At 50.4% G+C, this 16695-nt stretch overlaps 5 protein-coding genes across 5 annotated transcripts; 4 read left to right on the forward strand and 1 right to left on the reverse strand.

The window, feature by feature from the left end:
* Nucleotides 1-288: 288 nt before the first annotated feature.
* Nucleotides 289-1880, forward strand: AtWU_03637 (UPF0183 domain protein; the record flags this gene model as incomplete). The annotated part of the gene is made up of 2 exons (XM_035498749.1): nucleotides 289-352; nucleotides 406-1880. The coding sequence occupies 2 exons, from the start codon at nucleotides 289-291 to the stop codon at nucleotides 1878-1880; spliced, it is 1539 nt and encodes a 512-aa protein (XP_035354642.1).
* Nucleotides 1881-2255: 375 nt separating this feature from the next.
* AtWU_03638 (isoleucine--tRNA ligase ISM1) lies at nucleotides 2256-5273 on the forward strand (the record flags this gene model as incomplete). The annotated part of the gene is made up of 1 exon (XM_035498750.1): nucleotides 2256-5273. The coding sequence occupies one exon, from the start codon at nucleotides 2256-2258 to the stop codon at nucleotides 5271-5273; it is 3018 nt and encodes a 1005-aa protein (XP_035354643.1).
* Nucleotides 5274-5973: 700 nt separating this feature from the next.
* Nucleotides 5974-7551, forward strand: AtWU_03639 (F-box protein; the record flags this gene model as incomplete). The annotated part of the gene is made up of 1 exon (XM_035498751.1): nucleotides 5974-7551. One exon carries the CDS (start codon nucleotides 5974-5976, stop codon nucleotides 7549-7551), a length of 1578 nt encoding a protein of 525 aa, XP_035354644.1.
* A 1026-nt stretch (nucleotides 7552-8577) lies between these two features.
* Nucleotides 8578-9720, forward strand: AtWU_03640 (opsin family protein; the record flags this gene model as incomplete). The annotated part of the gene is made up of 5 exons (XM_035498752.1): nucleotides 8578-8723; nucleotides 8779-8845; nucleotides 8907-9394; nucleotides 9447-9581; nucleotides 9639-9720. 5 exons carry the CDS (start codon nucleotides 8578-8580, stop codon nucleotides 9718-9720), a joined length of 918 nt encoding a protein of 305 aa, XP_035354645.1.
* A 3478-nt stretch (nucleotides 9721-13198) lies between these two features.
* AtWU_03641 (AAA domain-containing protein) lies at nucleotides 13199-13765 on the reverse strand (the record flags this gene model as incomplete). The annotated part of the gene is made up of 3 exons (XM_035498753.1): nucleotides 13199-13281; nucleotides 13334-13712; nucleotides 13763-13765. 3 exons carry the CDS (start codon nucleotides 13763-13765, stop codon nucleotides 13199-13201), a joined length of 465 nt encoding a protein of 154 aa, XP_035354646.1.
* Between the last annotated feature and the right edge of the window lie 2930 nt (nucleotides 13766-16695).

Genomic DNA, 16695 nt, shown 5'->3' on the forward strand with positions numbered 1-16695 from the left:
CCGGCCCCCGTCATTCCCCCCTCTCACATGATCGATCCTATGCGTTCATCGCCTTCCCCCCACGGCTTCTCCTCCTGACTGTCGCAACTCTTCTCAGACAGTGTTCAGTGTTCCAAAGCATCGGCTTGATTCAGCTTAGGGTGCTGCTCTTTTGTAAATCTAAGCTACGGGATGGTGCTTTGCCCATCCAGCATACTGTACTCTTGACATATATATATACTACCGACTACTAACACCCACCGCCTCCTCAGCCGGCCGCCGCAGTATGAGAATCGGCCGTAACCCAACATGACTTCCTCCAGACCTTCACCGCAGGCTCAGATTTACCCTGGGAAAGGGTTGGGATTCATAAGCATGTTGAGTCACCACATTAACTTTTGGGCATGGCTAATCGGTGTCGCATAGCTCTCGGAGCCTCCCTTCACAATGTCCTAAGCCGCGTCAAGGCCCATCCCCAGATATACCCCGCTATTGATATTGCGTACTCCTCTGCAGAGCCCTTGAACAAGCCAGTAACCTTGCAACTTCCATCGAGTGGTCTTCGTCTACGCTTTGATGGACCCGACCAGCGACTTCGCTTGATCGAGGTGCTGGACTTCTCCAAGATTGCACTTGTTTATAAGAACCAAGAAGTACTGAAAGGTGTGAAGCCGGGGGAACAGTCCGTGACACAGCAAGGCCCCAACTTTCGCCATGTCTACAACCGTCTCTTTGGGCCATCTTATCCGGGAGAGTATATACCTCCAGATAGCCCTCAGTCACCATACGGCACCTATGTGCTATCGTACCCTGGTGTTGCATTCTCCTTCCCTTTGCAGAATTCGGCATGGTCCGATCAGTGTGACTTTGTAGCATTGCTTTCCTCCTCAGCAGCATTGCCAGCAACGTCTATGGCCATATTCCAGGGCTCATCTTGGCCCGAATCTCGAAACAAGCTATTCACACAGCAACCGCAATTTCCGCGCTCGCCGGCATTGGCAAGTAAAAGCCGAGAGTCTGTTCCGGATGAGATCGAGGAGTTTCTCATACTTGGTGCCGGCAAGATCGAAGTGGTGCGAAGATCGAGCCCACCTGCACTTATCTCGCTGTCAGAAACCACTCCTCAAGACCTAGTCGCCGAGTTCGGGCCACCCGATGCCATCTACCGTAAACATGATCGGAGAATAGCTATTCATCGAGCCGCCGGCCGTAGCGGTGGCGAGGATGCTCTTCACATGGGCTCTTCTCCAGGCAGAGGAATAGATGTTACTGACATCGATCAATCTTCAAACAACAGTGTGTCTGACGATTCAGACGACGAACTCTTCCAACCAAACGCATCGGATCCTTCGTCACTACCGTCAGAATGCTTTTTCAACTACTTCCACCATGGCTTTGATGCGTTCATCTCCTATCCCACCACGCCCGGCCCAGCCTTCCCAGAATCTGACCAGAGAGACCCCACTCCACCCCCACCCCATTCGCAGTTAGTGGTGACCAAGATCATCCTACATGGAAATGTGCCGGGTTCATATCCTTTCAATCGTCATCGCCGCAGCCGGTGGAGGATCATTTTCAGTTCGCCTGATGATTTTGTTACTTCCGAGACTCGTTACGAAGAGGTGTCAGAGCGTCTCAGGTCAACCTGGAGGGGATCTTATGCGAGCCCTGCGGAGGAGCGGGCTTTACAGCGGCCCATGGTTTTGAACCGAGGGTGGGGCGACAGCCCAGAGAGCAGCGTCGAATTTCTCGGTGGATGGGAAGAGAGCACAGGCAAAGGGCAGAGGGCGGGCCACGACGCGCATGACGGCGGACTAGGCAATACGGAGCTCTTCGGATTCCCTGGTCTGTTGTTCGAGGTGATGAAGAATGGCGCAGTAAGCTGCTTGACTATCTATTAACCTGATCGTTTCCTCGCAAGGGTGGGCCGGAGTTTCGGGTTGGTGTCTTCTAGCAAGCATGAAATTCATGGAGATTACATACATCGATAGAAATATTGTACTAATTCAAGCCAACGTTGCTTTATGGAGAGGTTGCTTTTCGGGTTTACTATGTGTATCTAATTTTGGCTTCCGTATTGAATGACAGTTCCCCCCATATATAAAGGTTGTTATTGGTTGACTGCGTAACTTACCGTAATACAAATACACACCTTTCGCGGCCGCATCGGAGATGGGTGGACATTATTTGAATCTCCGCTCCCCAACCAGAGTCACCACCCACCCTCTCGCCCAATCCCCCCAAACTCGAACAGTGGGATATGATACAGCGGTAGTATGCCGGACCTGCCACGGACGCTCGCTCGGTCCTGGTCGTCGACGCTCAAGCTCCCGAAATCGACGTTCCCTGCACGCGTGACGCCGGCCGATCGGACAAAATACCTGCAGCGATGCACCGACGACCTCTACGCCTGGCAACAGCGTGAACGACCAGCCAGCCAGCCGTTCGTCCTACACGATGGACCGCCATACGCAAACGGCGAACTTCACGTTGGCCATGCCCTCAACAAAGTACTAAAAGACATTATTTGTCGTATACAGCTCGGTCTTGGAAAGCGGATACGATACGTACCGGGATGGGACTGTCACGGCTTGCCGATAGAGCTGAAGGCTCTGGAAGCGCAAAAGGAACTACAGGGACAGGAACACAACGGGCCCGTTAGCGCAGCGCTGGTACGGAAGGCTGCGCGCAAATTGGCTGATCGGACAGTCAAGGCGCAGATGAAGGGATTCCGGAGCTTCGCGGTCATGGCGGATTGGGAGAACCATTGGAAGACTATGGACAAGGCGTTCGAAAAGAGACAACTTGGCGTTTTTCGGGAAATGGTCGATAAGGGATTGATCTATCGGAGGTTCAAGCCGGTTTACTGGTCGCCGTCTACTGGCACGGCGCTGGCGGAGGCCGAGCTGGAATACAAGGAAGATCATGTGTCAACGGCTGCTTTGGTGAAATACCCTCTTGCTAGCATCCCGGAGCATCTGGCACAGGACCCCCTGCTCAAGGATAAGGGAATCAGCGCTGTTATTTGGACTACGACTCCCTGGACACTCCCGGCAAACGCGGCTATCTCGGTTCACCCGTCTTTGGAATACACCATCGTCGACTCGGATACACAGGGCTATCTTCTCATCGCACAGTCTCGACTGGAATATCTCGAGGGCATCCTGAAGGAGGATCTGTCGGTCATTGTACCGGCTATCCCTGGATCGAAGCTCGCTGACCAAACTACCTACCGATCTCTGTTCAAGGGACCCGATGCGGAGCCGCAACCCATCATCGCCGCGGACTTTGTCACCGCCGACTCTGGGTCCGGTCTTGTTCATTGCGCCCCAGGCCACGGTATGGAGGACTACGAAGCCTGCTTATCCCGAGGTATCCCCGCATTTGCTCCCGTGGACGACAACGGCAAATTCACCGACAAGGCCATGCCCAGTGATCCAACGAGGCTCAGTGGAAAGAGCGTTCTGGGTGACGGAAATGCCGCTGTTCTCGAATACGTCGAATCTCAAGGCCTGCTCATCACCAAGCACCGGTACGAGCACAAGTATCCCTACGACTGGCGGTCCAAGCTTCCCATCATCATTCGCGCCACAGAGCAATGGTTCGCCGACGTAGCGGACATCCGTGGCAGCGCCATGACCGCGCTGGAAGACGTCAACTTCGTGCCTAACGCCGGAAGACAGCGACTGGAGAACTTCGTCAAGAACCGCAGCGAATGGTGTATCTCGCGTCAACGCGCCTGGGGTGTCCCTATCCCGGCGCTCTACCACCGCGGCACCGGCGATGCCCTGCTCACCAAGGATAGCGTGTCCCACATCATGAACGTCATCGAAGAGCGTGGCATTGACGCATGGTGGACAGACGATGCCAACGACGAAGCTTGGATCCCACCAACTCTCCGAGATGCCTCTGGACCCGGCTACAGACGCGGAACCGACACCATGGACGTGTGGTTCGACAGCGGCACCAGCTGGACCGAGATCGACCTGCCCTACCGTGACGGCGGATACCCCGCAGACGTCTACCTAGAGGGCACCGACCAACACCGTGGATGGTTCCAGTCCGGCCTTCTCACCTTCATTGCCCACCAGCTCGCTTCCGGACAGACCGCTTCCCCTCGCGCGCCGTTTAAGAACCTCGTCACTCATGGATTCACCCTGGATGAGGAGGGACGCAAGATGAGCAAGTCAATCGGTAACGTTATCCAGCCGGAGTCAATCATGGATGGAACGCTCTTGCCGCCCCTAAAGCCCAGGAAAGGCAAGGGGAAGAAGCAGGCTGAGAACCAGGCACCTGTCTACGACGCGCTTGGCCCGGATGCTCTGCGGATGTGGGTTGCAAGCAGCGACTACACGCGGGATGTTGTGATTGGCAAGCAAGTTCTCCAGACGGTTAATACCAGTCTGCACAAGTACCGTGTGACGTTCAAGTTGTTGTTGGGTGCCTTGTCCGACTTCCGTCCGGAGGATCGTCTCCCTTATGACCAGCTGCAGCAGGTGGATCGTATCGCGTTGAAACATCTCTCCGACACAGTCCTGGCCTGCCAGAAGGCCTGCGAGAACTTTGAATTCTACAAGGCCGTGAATGCCATCAACCGCTGGGCCAATCTTGAGTTTTCTGCATTCTACATGGAAGCCATCAAGGACCGTCTTTACACCTACGCGGAGAACAGCACCAGCAGACGGGCTGCCCAGACGACCTTGTTCCACATCTATCACCACCTCCAAGAGGTGCTTGCCCCGATCACTCCGTTGTTGGTAGAAGAGACCTGGGAGCACACGCCCGAGGCCATCAAAGCCCACTGCGAGCATCCGCTCAAACGGATTGTTTCCGCGCCCGCCTCCGAATGGCAGAACCAGGCTCTGGAAGCAGACTACCAGGACATCGTGGCCGTGAACTCGGTCGTCAAGGCGATCCAAGAAAAGGCCCGTGGCCAGAAGCAGATGGGCTCTTCCCTGCAATCGTTCGTCCACATTGTTCTTCCCAAGGACGCTACAAGCGATGCAGTCTTCGCGCGCCTCCAGTCCGAACTGCCTGATGTGTTTGTTGTCTCGTCGGTCAGTCTCGGGGCGCACGAGGAGCCGATCCCGGAAGACATCCGCAATGCGGAGTGGCAGTATAATGAGGTGTACGAGCTGCCGAGCGGGGGGACAGGCACGGTATATGTGTATACCCCGCAGGCGAGCAAGTGTCCGCGCTGCTGGCGGTATGTGGTGCCCGAGACAGAGGCGGCGGAAGAGACGGTGTGTGGGCGGTGCGAGGAGGTGGTGCAGGAGTTGGATGCATCGAGCTGAGTGGTCAGTTCCTTGTTAGCATTTGAATCGTACAAGCTCGTGCTGCATGTATATTATAATAGTAACAAATAGCATAGATCTGGGTTAGGTTTCCCTGGCTCGCCAGCATTAGCGGCATCTGTAGTACATGGTAGGATCCCTGCGAAAATCGATCAAGCGACTGTCTGTTCGCTTGGCGGCACGGAACAGCTTGGGGCGTGGTGTAAACATAAAAGTGCGTGGCCTGAGCAATGCCGGATCAAGACCCTTAGATTATATATTGGGCCAACCGAAATCAATGATACAACTCGCCGAAGTCATGAGGAGATGACCCAGTTGTTAGGCCCCAGATATTGCCGCGCGAGAGCTATTCCTTATCACCAGGAGACACTGACTTTAATACATGGCCTGCCCTTGAGGTAATGAGTAGACCAGATAGCAAATTTAGCGCAGCCAAGATACTACTATCTGCCTATCTCATTGCCTGGATGGCGCCATGCGATGACCATTCCAGCGTACCAAGTAACATCCGATCTTTGTCTAGTGAAAATGTAATATCGGATAAGGGACGCTAGTCTGTTTGCTGTATAGTTAGTCTATGTGTATGTAGGGGTTTTGCTGGGTGATAGAACCTTGACTAGCGCCGGTCGAGGTGGTCAAATCATCTTCCCAGGCTACACACTTATCAGCTTTGTATCAAAGGTCACATCGCACATCGAGGATGGGACTCGACGACCTGCCTGGGGAGCTTATTCTCCAAATTGTTCCCCTTCTCACGAGGCAGGATTATGCGCAACTGGTGCTGGTTTGCAAGGATTGGTACTCCCTGTTTGTTCCCCACCTATATCAACATGTCGTGCTTCCCCTGAACGATTATATTGACGCCAAATATGGTGACTTCCGTTGGAGCGAGTATCTCCCTGTGCGTCGGTTTACAATAGCTCTGCTTGAGAATCCAACCCTCGCTCCCTTGATCCACTCCCTGGAGCTTTTTCCTAGCCGGGGCGAGGAAAAGTGGAAACATCGACCTCCGCTGAAGCCACCTGGGGAAGAAAAATTCCTCCCATTTATGCTGCCCTTCGGAGATGCTAAGCGCAAATATCGCCGCAGATTCCGAGCGTGGCGCCAAGACCTCAAAGATGATCTAGAACGCGAGATTTGGATTAAAGCCCAACGATATGAAGATGCCTGGCTGGCCTTGCTCATGGTGCAAGTCAAGAATCTTGAGAGATTCGTCATTGAATTACCCGGAGAGTGGGATCAGTATTGTATCCTGGAGCATAATATGCTAGTCAAGAGTTCCGTCCACTTTGAACGGGTTATTCATTGGGCAAGTAACCCAAGACTGGGGATTCTAACGCACCTAAAGCACGTCTTGTTGGCCGACGGTCCAAATCTGCTGGAATTGGGGCAAACTGAAAGCGCAATTCCCTTGAAGAGGCTGATCCCTTATCTCCGGATTCCATCGCTGCGAAAGCTTTACGTGCATAACGCGTGTGATCGAACTCAATTTGACATGCCCAGTGACTTGGTCCTCCCATTGACCCATCTGGATCTCCTGGCATCCACTGATGGCCTACCTAATCTCTCTCGTCTGCTGGAAAGGTGCCCAAAGCTACAGTCATTTACCCTCGAATTGGGGGACTGGGGGGATAATCATACGCACGATTACCTGAATCACTCGCACCTATACCAGCCTTTACAACAATCTCAATCTTCGTTGCATCATTTGAATTTAACTTTTCTGAGCGACCTGACTGAGCAGGATGCCGAAAACCCAACGCCTATCTTCTTCGGGAGGTTGACCGGATTCCCTAATCTCCAAACTGTCCATATACGGTGGGGTAACTTGCTGCCATTTGTCGGGAAAGGGTCCTACAACCCTAGCATACCTCTTCAGGAGGTGCTTCCACGCTCGCTGCAACATCTCTATATTGATGATTGCTTGATCCAGTCCTCGTGGGCCTTGTGCTGTGAACTCGAAAACCTGGTGGTACACATTTCGGAGACCGTCCCTGTGCTCAAGACGCTCTATCTTCGGTACGCCGTCAGAGAGCAAGCACCCGGCCAAGGATGTATAAAGTGTACCCTGGGTCATTGGTCCAATTATCGAATGATGGAAGCAGACCCGATCATCGATGCCCGTCTACTGGAATTGCAGGGACGGTTCCGTGCGTCGGGCGTGGAGTTCCGAGTCATCGGACCAGGAGCCACGGCGGTGTCTTTCCCTCAGGATGGTGCTATCAGGAAAAAGTGGCCTCGAAGAAAACCGAGGAGAATCATGGGAGCTGGGGTTTAAGTCAGGTGCAAATGGAGACAGTGGAGATGTCTGTGTGTAAAGGGACCGGAGAGTTAAACAACCATACTAGCATATCAGATTTAAGAAGACTGTCAAGATCAAAGGGGGGAGTTGGTGTGGCATGAGGATGTGGCAGTAACGGGGATTGTGTGGAAGCTGTGAGATCGCAATAAGAAGGCATGATACACGCTAAGATCTACCTTGTTGGACATTAACTATGCATATCACGGGATCGCTTCTATTCGACACCGTAACTTGAAACCAATTGATGTAAAGTATTGTGTAAACCAGCTCGTCTGATAGAAAATTCGGTGACTTTCTTGGAGATCAAGGAACTACCATGTTCAACTGGGGACTATACACGAGTCACTATGGAGTAGTAGCTGTCTTCTTTGTACCCTCTGTATTCTCTCGTTAGTCATCTACATTGTATTAACAATAGTATTATACTGTTCTCGAATGGTGAATATGTTCATTATCACTAAATTGGATACATCGTAGGTGGATGAAACCGTACCTTGTAGCTGAGTCATGCCCGAGTTAGGGATGGCGTCATGCCGCAGGAAGGGCAACGTCTCAGTGGAGCTTCCCATCTTCCATTCCATCTTCCCATCTTCCCCATCTTCACTCAAGCGGAGACGCATTCGTATCATGCAACCACTGCTGACCAGCCAGCTTTCCAAGTTCCAGACAAACATGGACACGGCACCAATTCCCCCCCGGTTACACGGTTCCCCCTCAAGCCCGCGGTCGCATCCGTCGTGATTGGTTCTCCGTCGCTCTCGAATCTCAATGACGACAACATCGAGGTCAGCATGACGCTGGTCGCTGGGGAACGAAGAATCCCAATCGTTGCTCCTCTTTTCTTCACTGGATCATGGCCAGCCTGCATCTCGGATCTCCCGGTTCCCGTTAAATACCCAGTCGATCCCCCTCATATACGCTGCTTTCCCCCGCAATATCCTTTTGCATCGGACTGTCTCTACACCATCATCAGTGTCGATAGTTCTGTTGAAATCCATCAACATGATCGAGTCCTTCATCAAGGCGACTCCAACTCTCCCTTGGCCTGAGCCATCGCCCACCTCCTCGGTGGCGCCTATTCCCACCGTCGTTCCCGGCAGTGATCCTATCTTCCAGGTGCTCCATGACACTGGGAAACGGACACTATGGTAAGACCGTTGTGGACGGAGATGTGACGAGTATAGCTAATATTGAGTTACACAGGGTGGTCACCGTGCTCATGGGTATCTCCTCTCTCGTGTTCTACGTTCTAGGTGCTCGGGTTCCTATCGTATGTTCTCAAGCTATCGTGATGATATTACAAGACAAGCAACTAACCTCAGTCTGGTTAGAATAAACGTGTGTTCCATGTTATTGTTGCTCTCGCCAGCACCATTTCCTTTATTGTCTACCTTGCTCTGGCGACTGGACAAGGCATGGATTGGAAGCTCGACATCCTCAAGGAGCACAACAAGCACGTCCCCAACACCACGCAGGAATACTACCGCCAGATCCTCTGGCTCCGCTATGTCCTCTGGTTCTTGACTGAGCCTTTGGGCCTCATCAGCTTGTCGCTGCTCTCCGGTCTGCCCGGAGCTCACCTGCTCATCGCCATCGCGGCCGACTTTATCATGCTGGGCTCGGGTATTCTGGGTACCTATGCTGGCCATTCCTCGCGCAGATGGGTCTGGTTCACTATCAGCGCAATCGGCTATCTGACAACGGTCTACCATATCAGTGTCCATGGAAGCCGGGCAGCCAGCAACAAGGATGTTCAGACCAAGCGGTTCTTCGGAACTCTGTCGGGTGTCATGTTGTTTGTCAAGCTCCTGTACCCAGTGTAAGTTTCCCTCAGCTCAAGATGCGTTCAACGGTATACTGACATGGACTAGTGCCCTCGCTGCGGGAGCTTTGGCTCTGAAGATCAACGTTGATGTCGAGACTATCCTCTTCGCCATCTACGATATTTTCTCGCAGGGTATTCTCGGATACTGGCTGCTTATTGCACACGACGGCGCTCCTGGAATGTATGTATCAATTGCTACTTGGCCTGGAGTCTAGCACCAAACTAACTGCTATACTAGTACCCTCAACGTTGACGGATTCTGGTCCCACGGTCTGGGTAACGAGGGTGCCATTCGCATCAGCGAAGAGGACGGAGCATAAACAAGCCACCCCGGTTATCAGGTGCCTCAAGATTACATGGGTGGCGCGTCTTCGGTCATACATTGCTTTGGTCCGCCAATCAATGTGCCAGTCGCTACAATTCTTACCACTTACCTTCCTTTCATCATCTCACTACCATACGTACACTCTTTAATGATCACGACATGACATGACATGACATGACACTTTCAGCATCATATGAAGCCAGTATGACACTAATATGCCCCGAATACCACGAAGTGGAAAAGTTTCGGTTACGCGTGATGGCAATTATCTTTCTGAAGGATATAATCAACCCTACTTCTTTCTACAGGAACACTGTCTTTCTATTGCACCTTGTGTATAGTTGTCTTCCTGTTTCCAGTTAGGACGAAATTGGGCGTTTGGATATCGAGCTGCCTGTCTAACGCACATGTGCTCTTGTATGGTGTAGTTGGTTTACTTTGAGTTCTAGTTTAGTTCAGGAACGTATCTACAAGATCAGAATGTGATAACAAATAAACTTGATTTCCACCCTTGTTGACTGTAAAACAAAATAACTCGTAACAGTAGTTACTCCTTGAAACATAAACCCCTTCGTTCAACCTGGTAGGCCTCCTGTACTACCATGGAACTACCACTACCATCATCATTCTCGTCATCTGATCAATAAATACAACAGCAGGGATTATTCCTAGTTCTGGACCCCTGTCTGGTCCAAACGGGGATTTGCCAATCCACCAAGGTAGCCAGGTAGTCACCTGATCTATGGCCCAGTCCTGATGAAACAAACTAGCAAGGTGATATTCCATCAGCGTACCACTACAGCTAACTGGATGATATTGCCACAATGTTATATTATTATGCTACTATAATCAGCAATGATAAAAAGAACGAAACTATATTTGTCTAAACTTTCATTTTTCTACATTCTATACATCAACCATGCAAGCAGCCGTACTTTATATCTCGCCATAGTTTCATATAAAATGCGTGGAATATCAGACCTAGTCCATCTTTCCCTCCAGATGTAAGCAGGATAATTCATCAAGCACAAAAGGCAAAGTTAATCAGTCTGACCCTGCGAGTATAGTACAGTCCGTGGTGCTCGGCCTCGCCAGACTGTCATCGGAACAGCTTCATGAACGCTCCGGGCCATAGATGAACACACTGCTTTAGTCGGGATTATGTACTTCAGCAGGGTGATGGATCTATCAGTTATCTTAATTGCGCGGTTATATGTGGACATAAATCCGTTGCCATTATCCAGAAGTAGAACTTTTTTGGTAACGAGAGCGTCCCTTAATGTGGTAGTTTTGTCGACAGCAGATTACCCGTTCACGATAACGTCTATCGTTGACTCCGCCCGACAATAAGCCGTCGAACTTCCATAGCGGCTTAGCTTCGCATTGGGTTTGCCTTTGCTATGGGTTTCGTGTTACAAAAGGTCCGGATGAAATATTGCTATCATTAATATGACGGCTTCGGAAGCGTCGATGAACTCAGTAGGTACCTTATATCCCCCGTAGGATGTGGAATATACCCACGATGTAGTTTTGATAGGCTTTATTCAGTTCTTGAAGCATTGTAGGTTAGTAGTTCTGCTAACCTGCATAGAGTCTCTTGGTCTAGTTCCATGCCCATCAACCCCTTACTTGCTGTCGCCGAAAGCAAGGACTTGGGTCTTGTCTGATCTTCGTGGTTTTATTGTAGTGGTACACCGTTTTTATCCTTTCTCGAGTTGGGTACCAGACGAGAGCAGCTTCCAGCGGTGTATCAGGTCGTTAGACTATGAGTTTGGGAAAGAAGCCCGCGTTGAAGAGGTCGAACAACGCCAGCTTGTCTATAACCACACTGACAATGGTCATAGCGTCATGAGGCCAGGAAATGTGGATGCTACTCTGGCTGTGCAGAGCGATGAGACCTCCACCATCGTTTCCTGAACGATCTCCAACAGATCAGACGTCAAACGACATTCAGCATCGAAATAAAGGCCAACTTGCCCCCTCGTCCTCTTCCCTGTTGTCAGCTCAAGGACAGTAGTGCTCCTTTCTTCATCAGACTTTCTTGAGGTTATGTATATCCCATATTCATTAAACCCTAACGCATGACCACTCTCTTCTGTAGAAGAAAGATATTTAAATCATCACAGGATTCAGGACTATGTCTTGTGCATCGAGCACGCTGAGATAGAGAGCTCGAGCTTAGGCTTGAATTATTGCCATTCCGGAAACGAAGAATTTGTCTGATTGGCTAGAAAGAGCGGAAAACTCTTGTAGTCACTGAAAGATAAGTTCAATGACTATGACGCAAACTGCAGTCCTCCAATCAGTCAATTTGCCGTTCTGGAAGTCCACAGTCAAAGACGAGGCAGTGACGGCTATCTTGAAGTCAGCGGGAGAAAAACACAAACTTATTGGTTTCCATCCCCGCTCTCTTCATCTTCCCTGGGGTCTCCAAATAAAGCCAGCACCTGTCCAGGACTGTCGAAAATCAACACTATGCGTTGATGACGACGACGACACAGGAAAGAAAGGGCATTTCATTGTTCTGTTTCTCTTCAGCGTAAAGTCTCTCAGCAGATTTGAGCAGCCCACGTCCGCGCACATCAGTACGAATGCTAGCTAGGGTAGACATTACAGGTCACGTCCGGCGCAAGAGATGAACTTCTAATGTCTTTTTTCGGGACGCACAATAGTCACTTTGCGTCCGCTCCGTATCGCTGCCTTTTATCACCAATTTCGTAAACAAGTTTTTGTCTCAGTTTCGGGTACGCGGTGGGTGGTATAAAACCCAAATCGGCATATGAACGATCTTGTTATTGTGATATCCATGTTGTACCTACAACGACAAGCTTTCACTTCTGCAGCATCGTGTCAGACAATCTGTTGGTGCTTTTGATAGTATGTAAGTAAACCCACCCTGTGGCCTATGTACAAAGCCATCGCGTATGTCGAAAGAAAGACAATCTGCTCGTCCTTTGTCGGAGGGTTCCAGTCTTATGGTACCAGATGCTACTCGTTATCCCAGGTCCTTTGAACAACAGTCCATGCCGCTAGTCCATTTCTCCAGGCCCTTGTAGTGGCAGAGATCATAGAAGGGTTCCAGTCTCATAGAGTGAACCACCATCTAGGACACATTCACAATATGCAGTTTTGGGCATGTGTAATTGTCTTTCGGGTGCTCCACCATGAAGACAGGGCATTGGACGCATACCTTGTGCGTTGAGGTACCCTGATATCGGGTACCTTGCGATACCCTTTGGGGTACATGGACGATTTGAAGTCGCCAAATTTACATCGATCAACCGGGAGCGAACGACACTCTCTTCCCCATAGCCTGTCCAATGTGCTGGATAATTATCTGTAAGACACAGTCTTCTCCCTGTACAGCCGTAACGGTCTCTTTTGGCATATCATATGTTCAAAGGCCCAGCGAAGTCGATCTTATGTATCGCACTGCTATTGGTAGTGCGTATGTCCGTAGCCATGTCGCGTCTTTAGAGAATCCAGCTCCCTGAACGCACGCAGTTTTCTTTTCCTGCAAAGCTGAATGCTTTGAAAATTCCCTCTTCTGTCGGACCTACAGTATATCAGTATAGTGGGCGAAAGCCGAACGGGAACTTAGAACTTACACGTGCAGGTAATGACACTTTTCTCACTCGAGTACCACTGAACAACGGCGCAGGGGTAGGGAACGTCCGTAATAACCTTGTCGCCCAAATGGTTGCGCTGCGGGCCGTGAGACAAGCTTTTTGCGTCGGATCCCACGCGCGCAGGAAGGATATTGAGCATGACTTCTGTCATTCTGCTCATACCAACGTTTCCACGGTTGCTGTCGATGGTAAATCCCATGTCCGAAAAAGCATTTGCGGAAGTGATCACCCAGTCATTTATAAAGACTTTCGACTCCTTGCCTTGCATTGAATCCGTAGTCGAAACTTTCGGGAGCTCTGCCTTTGAGAGACCGCCTCGCTTGGAGAGCGCGAAAAGGGTCTGCCGATAACAAACTACCTGCGCCATGTAAGGAGTGACAATTGTCACATCCTTTCCAGGATACCCACCATTTTGGTAGTTCTCAGGGATCAATTGCAATACCCAGAGCCTATTTCCGTCGTTTTGATGTGATCCGTTCCTACGGAACGAGGCATGCGAGAGATTGCCAAGGATTCTCCTTGCATCTCGTACCCGGCAAGTTCTTCGGAGAACTGACGGCTCTTAACCCTATATTATCCCATCGATATTCTGGAATCTGTTGGACCCAGTTATTCCAGTGGCCAGCAGGGAGGCACCACGTGTGGGATCTCCTCCACGAAAGTGGAGTCCACCCTGATCACGCTTAGGGAAAATTTTTCCAATTCGGTTCACTGTCTACCATTATCCAAGCACGATGGAGGTTGACTTGCCTCCTATATTCAAAAATGGAGGTTCCGGATCCTCCGAAAGACACAGTTCCACATTTAGTCAAAGATGACAGCTGGTATTTCTGTGGCCGTCTCATTCTTCGCTGTCATTTCCTCGAACAGGTCCCTATCTGAAATAATTATATGAGGGTTGACATCCCCTTTAGCAAATGTTCCGGACACCTGGTTGCGAGGTAAAAGCCGACCAAGTCGAGTCACGAGTATAGCCTCGCGTAGTTGTGTCGAGTTCCGGACTGGACTGTGTATTAAATTAGACCAAGTATCGATCGCGCGACCAAGACACAGCAGCGCTATCCAGCGCCGTTCACGGCCCGACAGCCACTATAACCCTGACCGGGAGATTTATAATGGTTGGACAACGCTTGTACTCGATAACGTCGAACGTGATCGCCAGGCAGGACGAGGCAACAGGAAAGCTGTTAGACAACACCGCGGGAGGCGTCGCGGCAGACGTAGTGGAAGAGACAGGACAAGAAAAAGACGCGTAGCAGACGATTCACCAGTGTAGTTCTTAGGAGAGCGACAAAACAGACATGTAGAGGCCGGTGCAGAACCGAAGAATCACCCATGCCACGAGCTCTGCTATTCCAGGAATATACCCTTCTGTCCCCGGACTTACTACTACGGGAGTAGTATCCAAATTGTCCAGAGCCTTTGGAATATGAGGAACAACCACCGACAGTCCTTACGTATTGTTGCACCATTTCAACCACCTGCCCTAAGCGATGTTGGCATACTATCCAGACCCTATGTGGCCCGGAAGGTGAACTTGGTAGTCACTGCCTGTGCTCACCGATCGGTCGTAATATAGAGATGATATCTGCAGGCCCATGACTGTCAGGATTGCTCTCGTGGTGCAGTAGATAGCGGCATTATGGCGGTTCATCAATTTCTCGATTGTATTCTTCCGCCGTCGGCTGTCATATGTATGACTGGGTGTTGGATCTTCTGCGAGCCCTGTACCTTGTGTACCCGGGGGCAGAGGGTATGTATGATTCTTATAGTGCCGGGCAGTAAATATTCTATCTCCCTGTACATGAGGAACATGTCACCCGTATATGTTCTTTCTCTCAAGCAGGATACCAAATACGGGTGTAAGCTAAATTTAGTGACTCTTTCTGACGACATCTGGGACAGAACCCGGTGCCGGTCCCAGCGAAAGCATTTATGACCACTTGCAGTGTCGGTTAGGAGGAGTGCCAGAAGCATCTATAAACTTCTTAGTCTGCGAACGCGTGTTCATAGAGATCGGCCCGTGGATGACTCCCGAAACTGTCAAGAACTTAGCAGTGGAATCATGTACTCCTAGCAGCTTCATACCTTTGGCGAGGCTGGACTTGGCGAAGTCCCCTCGGACGGGTCGAATAATACCCCAAATTAACATCTGCCTCTGCTCGGTTAGATATCCTAGTCCTTGTTTTGCTTTCTGACTAGATTGTTTTAACCCTGTTCGAGGTTTGCTTTCTGGAAATATGTGGGAATAAATACTATACTCCTTGATGCAAACCACACGCCGTGCTTGGAACATCGTAGTAGTAAAGCCCGACAGTGGCTATTGTATCTCTTCCGCAGGCGAGGATATTGATAACATCGCCACTTCGTGTACATCCGGAAAGGACAGATAGTCGCAGGAGTTCTGCAATATCACGGCCTATCGGTCGTCAGGATGAGATTGTCAATCACAGGAGACGATGGTTGCCGATGATTTATTGCTAGATGAAACGAGTCCCAGGTGATCTCCAGCTCGCTTTTGAATGTTGATGTATTGATTGCCGTGTTAATTGTCAGTTAATTTACCAACCTCGTTTGCACAGCGGCCTCCGCAGTAGTAGGAATCGTCTCGGATGATGGGCGAAGTGTATTTTTATGCGGACTGCTATTTGCCCCTTATACCTCCTTCGTATGCGTAACGTATGCGTAGTGTAAAATGGCTGAATGCCCCGGGCCAGTTTCAGAATTGCCATGTGTGTTTATAGGTGGAGGACCACATTCAGTCTCGCAGGAAAAGACTCGCATCTTGGCATATTGCGTTCATCATGCCACTGCAATTCTCAAGTCGTAGCAAGGAAGTGTCTGAGGGGGGAAATTTCCTCATACTAAGCTTCTTCACAGAATACTAGGAGCCATGATGCACTATAACGGTTGCTCCTTAGATGAAGACATGTTCATTTGCTTCACAATGAGTTTTTAGTTTCTATCGCATCGCAGCAGGCGGCCAAATCCTCATGCTGTTTTTCTCCGGGTCCCAGGCCCAGTGTATTCTGACACAGAATGCACGTCTGAAGGATTTCCAAGGCCTTCGGATGCTGATACCACAAAAAGATATATGATGAAGCTGCTCGATTTATTGAGGAGGATTGCGATAAACCGAGTAGAGAACATCACCAACAAGACCAGCAATGGCTTTGGCTCTGACTGCCTCAAAGAATTCCGGTCTGTCCATAAGAGAGAGAACGCCGGCAGGGGCCCAGTAACATTCATGCTTGAATTTCCTGGCCCCATTCTAGACGGATATACTGAGATTCCAAATAGAGGTAACTTGTCAAAACTTCGAGACCACGAACGAGGAAGCA

This window comes from Aspergillus tubingensis (genome assembly GCF_013340325.1).
Source record: "Aspergillus tubingensis WU-2223L DNA, scaffold_5, whole genome shotgun sequence".
Taxonomy (NCBI): Eukaryota; Fungi; Ascomycota; class Eurotiomycetes; order Eurotiales; family Aspergillaceae; genus Aspergillus; species Aspergillus tubingensis.